This window comes from Acomys russatus, chromosome 31 (assembly GCF_903995435.1).
Source record: "Acomys russatus chromosome 31, mAcoRus1.1, whole genome shotgun sequence".
NCBI lineage: Eukaryota > Metazoa > Chordata > Mammalia > Rodentia > Muridae > Acomys > Acomys russatus.
In genome coordinates this window covers 2,679,997-2,686,996 of record NC_067167.1, presented here as the reverse complement: position 1 = coordinate 2,686,996, position 7,000 = coordinate 2,679,997, and the positions used below count along the sequence as shown (strand labels likewise).

Here is a 7,000-nt window from a genome sequence, read left to right as displayed (position 1 = left end):
CCCCCTCCCCCCTTCCCCAGGAGCTAATCTGACTTCTCGCCGTCATCCTCCTGGTGGGTGTCTCCATCATGTCCGTTCTTGTCCTCCTTGGAGAGGTGGGTCTGAGAGCCTAGCGCCGACAGTGACAGCAGGCCGGTGCCCGCGCTGACCGCGGGGAGCGATGGCGGCTGGAGCCCCACAGGCAGCGGCGTCAGGGGCAGGGCCAGCGCCTGCAGCTGGGACAGCTGGTGAGCCTGGAGCTGCTGCTGTGGGGTGGGGGTGGGGAGAAAGGTCAGCCCAGGGTCCTGTCACCTGACACCTGCCCATCCGGGTCACCTGTCAAACATCTGCCCACCCAGGCCCCACACCTGCACACCTGGGTGCCCATCACCTGTCACCCACCCATCTGGGTCACCAGTCACCTGCCACCTGGCCTCCAGGGCTCTGACTTACCCGGATAATGGAGTTCAGCTCAGGAGCCGTGACCTGCTTGGCTCTCTCGATGGCTCCAAGGACCTGCTGCTGATGCTGGAACAGGCAAAGGAGGGACAGAGGGGTCAGGTGACTGTTCTGTCGGGCAAAGGGACAGTCTGGAAAAGGACTGTTACAAGGGGGAAAAAGGAGGGGGGCGACATCCTGTGCGGTGGGCAACAGGCTCGAATATACAAGCGAGGTCCTGTCCTGCCAGCTCAGGGGCTGGTGGGGTGGGGGTGGGGCGCCTCCAGGGAATTTTCTCGGAACGCTGGTGTCCCGCCCACAGGGGGGCGTCTGACTCCAGCCCCCGCCTTTCTCACCTTCAATAAGTTCAGAGAGGACACCCCTGGGTACCCAAGCAAGGTGCAGAGAGAACCCCCCCGCCGGGGGCTTTCTTACCTCCTGTGACAAATAGGGCAGAACCTGGGCGCAAATGCCATTGAGTCTCTTCACGATTTCAGCCTGGAACACACACGGTTTTCCCTCAGTACCTGGCGGCACTTGGAGGGACGAGAGGGGGGCGTGCCAACCTCTAGGGGTAACAGACGTGGCCTTAATGCTCAGTCTGGGGGTCACAGGGCAATGGGGTGCCGGAGGCGGGACACTGAGGCTCACCTGTTTGTGCATCTCAATGTTCAACCCATAAGACATCTCGTAGTACTGTGGGGGTGGAGCGGAGAGGCGTGTCAGAGGCCAAAGGGGTGTGGCCTTCCGGGAGGCCTGACTAAGCCTGCACATTCCACCACTCCAACCCCCCCACCCCATCCCCCACCCCCATCCAGCGAGCTCCTGTTTGTTCTTCAAGACCCCAGCAACCTCCCCTGCTGGGAACCGCGGGTCCTAGCTACAGTGGTCCCTTTGGTCCCCTGGGGGTTTGGAGAGCTCTGGTCGGGGAAGGGTTAAGGGATGCCTGGCAGGCAGGATGGCCTGAAGGGAGGGAGCTGTTGCTTCCGGCTGGCTGTGGCTGCCTTCCACACCACGTCCTCCTCCCGCCACCAAGGACAGCAGGGACCTGGCAGGCCCAGGCTGTGAGCCGGTGGTTTGGCACCTCAGCCACTACCTGGGCTGGCAGCCAGGCCGCCCCTGGTCCGCCGGGACTCCGTAGCAGGCACCTGGGGTGTGTGGGGAGTCTGGGGTCGCCCGCCCCGAGCCCCCCCTCCCCCCGGGTCCCAGCGGGGACTTTACCATGACGTAATGCCTTTGCATCTCTGACTTCTCGCTGGCCAGCTTGTCACACTCCAGCTTGAGGCTGAGGACACAAGGGAAGCCAGCTGAGGCGCCCCCCCGGGGGTAGGGGTGGCACCTTCTGGAGGGTCAAGCTAGAAACTTTTTGGCTTTTTTTTGTGACAGGGTCTCCTTGTAGCCTGGGCTAGCCTTGAACTCACTATGTACCTGAGGATGGCTTTGAACCCCCCAATCCTCCTGCCTCCAGTTACTGATGCTGAGATGTGCCACCAACACAGTGGCAGCCCTAAGCTGCCAACTGAGAAGGGACCAAAACACCACGGCTGACTTTATTTGGGAACACCTCTGGGTTTTCTGCAATCCTGGGCATGTGAAGTTACCTCAGTTTCCCCCTCTGTCAAACTGTGAAAGCAGTCTCAATGGAGTGAAAACAACCACCAAGGTCAGAGGTGCCTTCCTGGAGGGGCTGATGAGGGCTGCAGACCTAGTCATCTGCCTCCCTCATCTTAACACATGACTCAGTGGACGCTCAGAGAGGGCCAGTGACTGGCTCAAGGTCACACAGCAGGCAGTAACCCAAAAACTCAGAATTCTCCACACAGAGACAGGTGCTTGGCCCAGAGGTACAGGGAACAGAGCTTGGGGGGGACACCCCAAGGGGCCCTGGCTTCAAGAACTTTCTTCATGCCAAGCCCTGCCGTCTCTCTAGTCAGGGCAGGAGGCTGGGGTCGCCCTGCCTTCCTGTGCCTATGACTCCAGCCCAACTGCTGGACTTGTCTAGGCTCTAGTTGTTTCTCTTTGTAGCAGCAGCCTTCCCCGGGACAGGAAGGCCAGCATGAGAGGGGTCAGAGGAGTTGAAGGCCTGGTCCTGTTCACAGTGGGTGAGGTGACTGCCACCATGCCTGGCACTGACTCCCTCAAGTTAGATGTCCTCTGACCACCACAGCGGTGCCACTCCCCAATGTTTTTGTTTGTTTTGGTTTGTTCGAGACAGGGTTTCTCTGTGTAGCCCTGGCTGTCCTGGACTCACTTTGTAGACCAGGCTGGACTCGAACTCACAACGATCCGCCTGCCTCTGCCTCCCGAGTGCTGGGATTAAAGGTGTGTGCCACGGCACCTGGCATACCCCCCAATGTAATATGAAATGTTTATTTATTTATTTGTTTTATTTTTGAGACAGGGTTTCTCTGTGTAGCCCTGGTTGTCCTGGACTCGCTTTGTAGACCAGGCTAGCCTCCAACTCAGATCTAACTGCCTCTATCTCCCGAGTGCTGGGATTGAAGGCGTGCGCCACCGCTGTCCAACAAAATAGTTTGTTTTAAATCAAGAAAGCAAACCAAAAAAACCCTTTAGCACTTGAGAGGGTGAGACAGGAGGATCTCTGTGAGTTCAAGGCCAGCCTGGTCTACAAAGTGGGATCCTGTCCTGAAAACAAACAAACAAACAAAAATAAATAAATAAAAATAAAGCCAGTCAAGCTCAGCATCACGGGGTAGGGTATCCGAGCCACATACAGAGTCCCTGTTCTTACAAACTAAGTAACAAGGTGAAGAGGGGGTGACCAGGGCTCAGGGGCTTAAGTGCCTACAGCTCAATCACCAGGTCTAAAGTTCGAATCCCAGCACCATGCAAAGCAGGCAGGAGAGTGGCAGTGCCTATAATCCCATGCCCAGGGAGACCCTAGGGGAAGACACACAGCACTGTGGCCACTGTGCGGAAGAGGTCACCCTACGAGTGGGAGACCAGAGCCAGGTGGGGTGGGGGTGTCGGTGTCACAGCACCGGTGACCTAAATTCCTCTTTACGGTGGAAAAGGCTGGGTCCAGTGGGTAGACTGCTGACCTGCCCCTTGCTTGTCATCTACTATAGCTCAAGGTCATCCTTGGTTACCTAGGGGGCTGGGGAAAGCCTGGGCTACATGATGACACTGTCTCAAAATAAATACCAAAAAGTTAAAAATAATAAATTTAGGCCAGGCGTGGTGGCGCACGCCTTTAATCCCAGCACTTAGGAGGCAGAGACAGGTGGATCGCTGTGAGTTCGAGGCCAGCCTGGTCTACAAAGCGAGTCCAGGACAGCCAAGACTACACAGAGAAACCCTGTCTCAAAAAACCAATAATAATAATAATAATAATTTTAAATTTTAAAAAATTTTTTATAAATTTTTTAAAAATAGAAAGCTCCAAGGCTGGCTCAGTGGTGAAGAGCACTGGCTGTTCCTACAGAGGACCCAGGTTCAATTCCCAGCATCCACATGGCAGCTCACAACTGTCTGTAATTCCAATGCCAGGGGATCCGACACCCTCACAGACAGACAGACACGCAGTCAGAACACCAATCTACATAAAATTTTAATACAACAATAAATTTAAAATACAAATAAAATATTAAAACTCCACCAAAACTATTTCCTCTTTCTAGAGAAATCAAAGGGTCATAAAGGATTTATCACTATGATCACCATCATCTTCTTCATTACTAGTTTGTTTCCTGAGTCAGAGGTTTGCTCTGTACCTCAGGCTAGCCCAAAACACCGACATCCCCCTGCCTGTGTGTCTGAGAGCCAGAACGCTGAGCCTGCAGCCCCACACCCATTCACCATTCAGCCTAGGGTCAAATGAGGGCCTGTGGCTGAACCCCAACCCCTGGGCCACCCCTCACTTTCCCCCTTTCAGTTTTTATTCCTTCTGTGTTGTGTGCCCCACCCAAAACTGCTGACCTCTCTGGGCTTTGGGGTGATCAGTGTCAAGTCAGAACCGGGGAAAGGATTTGTGGTGGAAGCAACCAGGCTGGAGGCGGGGTGGTCAGTGGGGCACTAGCAAGGGCCCCCCAACTCCAGAATTGAACATAAAGAGAAGGTGGGGCTGTGTGAACCAGCGGGTTACCCACCCTCTTTGTGCACCCACTCTGGCTTGTGTTAACCTGAGAGCCATACATGACGCGTGCCTCAGTTTACTCCTCTACACGGTGCGGCTGCTTGTTTTTGGACACATGGTCTCACGTAGCCCAGGCCAGCCTCCAACTTGCAAAGCAGCTGAGGATGACCTTGAACCGCTGACACTCTTGCCCCCACTCTCCCCCTCACACACCCTCCCCACCACCTCCTGAGCCATGAGAATGACAGGGGCACCCCACACACACACCTAGTCTTCCTCCATGCCACAGACAGACAACTCTATATGGGGGTGCCCAGGTTCCCCCGGGGCCAGGGCTCACCTGTGATACTGCGCTTGCAGCAGCTGGAACTCATCTTTGATGCGGTCGCAGGAGTCGGAGGTGGTGAACTTGAGCTGCTGGGGGAGGTGGGAGGAGCCCTGCGGGGCGCGGGAGGGTGAGCGCCCTACTCACGCCCCACTTCCTGAGCTGCTGATTTACAGGCCCCAGCAGCACTCTCCCAGGAAGCCAGGAGGGGGCTGAGGCCCCTAGGCAGTGGGGGCTTTTTTTTATGCACTGGTCATTTGGGGGAGCAGGCACCCGTGGAGTGGGGTGCACCTCAGTCCTCTCAGTTGCCCCCCCCCCAGAGGGGTTTCTGGGAAAACCTCTCTAAGCCAAGCAGGGCACCTGCCTCCCTTCAAAACCAGCTTGGAAGAGTCTCCTAGCTTACCACCCCACATTTCCTGGGGGTACCTCATCACACCTGTTTTCTCAGGTCTGTGTTCTTCCAGGAGGGGACACCCCCCCAAAAAAACCTGTCCAGCCCCCCAGGAGTATCTCGCGGATTTACACACACACACACACACACACTCCGGCCCTAGCCAAAGCCATGGGGTGGGACAGCCAGGGAGAAAGCTGGTAGCTGTAGGGGGCAGAGGGCGGGCCGGGGATGGGGCGGGCGGGGCGGGGGGGGGTGTACAGGGCTAGCATCTGAGGGCACTGGGCCAGGAGTTGGGGTTTAAGATTATTGGATCTGGGTAGCATGACTAGGAGCCGGGTGTGGGGTGCAGAGCCACTGGAAGCTGGGGTGGGAGGCAAGCCAGCTGGGCCCGGGCTTGGATGGGGTGGGGGATGGAGCCTGGAGATGAGGAGTGGGGGGGCGCCTGACGGTATCCAGCTCCGGACAGGGGAGCACACGGGGCGGGCGTGATAGCGCCACCAGGTTCCCCCAACTCTGGTGCTGAGGATGAGGGCTGGGGTGCGGGGCATGAAGCTGAAGGAGGAACGCAGGGCCAGGCTGGGGGTGTTGGGGGTGGCGCTAGGCCCGGATGGTGACGCCAGGCCCCACAGGGCTGGAGGGAGAGACATGGGGTGCGGGGCTTTGATCGGGGGTGCGGGACACTCGACATGTGTACAGGGCAGATCTGAGATGGAAGGAAGTGCAGGGCCCAGGTGGTGGTGGGTGCAGGGCCTTGGACTTGGGGGCAGGCCAGTCTGGAGCCGTTAGAGAGCAGGGCCTGGGGGGGGCTGCAGAGCAGAGAAGTGGGGGTGCAAGGTCTTGGGCTAGAGGACAGGCGCGGCTGGGCTGAGGGGATGAAGGGCCTGGGCTTGGGGTGCTTCAGCTCTGAGGCTGAGTCCCCGGGCTGGGAGTCAGGCCGAGTGCGGCTGTAGTGGAGTGCGAGGGCCCAGGGCTGAGAGACCGGCTGGTCCGGAGCCTAGGGGGAGGGGGGACCTTGGAATCGGGATGGACGGCGGGTGGGAGGACTCAGTGCCGGGATCAAAGTTCAGGGATCCGGCTGAAGGATACAGTGAGGGGTTGGTGGGGGTCTGCAAGGCCTGGGTTGTGGGGTGCCAGGACCCTGGAGACAGAGCCCAGGGCTGGGAGAGCCCCTGAGACAGGCCCTGGGGCGGGGAGACAGAAAGGATCCGAGCTAGCGGGGGTGCAGGGCCCTGATGGGGGGGTGCAGTGAGCTGGGCTGGGGGCTCAGGGCGAGCTCCGGGGTGCAGCGCGCGGGGTCCCCCTTACCGAGTGCCGGCTTTGCGGAAACATCATGTCAGTCGCGGGGGGCGCGGGCTGCGCCCCGGCTCGGGCGGCTCGGGGGGCGCCGGGCGGCCGCGCTTTGTCCCCGATCGGCAGCTCCGGGGCCCCGCGTCCCGCCTCCTGCGCCGCCCGCCGCCCGCCCGCGCCGCCCGCGCTATTGTGTAATGGCGACGCGGTGCCGCCCGGGCTCCCGCTCCACCTGCCGCGCCCGGCACTGCGCAGGCCCGGACGCCCCACCCGTGACCTTGGCCCCGTGCGCCCCGCCCCCGCCGCGGCCCGGAACCCCGGCCCTAGGCCTGCCTCAGTGTCCCCCTCCCCCCCCCCCACCAATTCCCCAGGCCACAGACTCACAGCCTGGACACCCAGGCTTCAGGGTGAATTTATGAAGCGCCTACGGTGTGCCACGTCCTCTCGGGAGTGGGGAGGGGGTTGTCACACTGGGGGGCCC

At 59.4% G+C, this 7,000-nt stretch overlaps 1 protein-coding gene across 2 annotated transcripts; it reads right to left on the bottom strand.

Moving 5' to 3' along the window:
* Tle5 (TLE family member 5, transcriptional modulator) lies at positions 1-6,693 on the bottom strand. Of its 2 annotated transcripts, none has more exons than XM_051172896.1 (7): positions 6,538-6,693; positions 4,854-4,951; positions 1,639-1,702; positions 1,069-1,113; positions 853-915; positions 433-507; positions 1-245 (listed from the first exon to the last, which is right to left on the bottom strand). In XM_051172896.1, the coding sequence occupies exons 1-7, from the start codon at positions 6,562-6,564 to the stop codon at positions 24-26; spliced, it is 594 nt and encodes a 197-aa protein (XP_051028853.1). In that variant the 5' UTR covers positions 6,565-6,693; the 3' UTR covers positions 1-23. The 2 variants fall into 2 exon arrangements, with proteins under 2 accessions (XP_051028853.1, XP_051028854.1); XM_051172897.1 differs by having other exon boundaries at positions 1-242.
* Between the last annotated feature and the right edge of the window lie 307 nt (positions 6,694-7,000).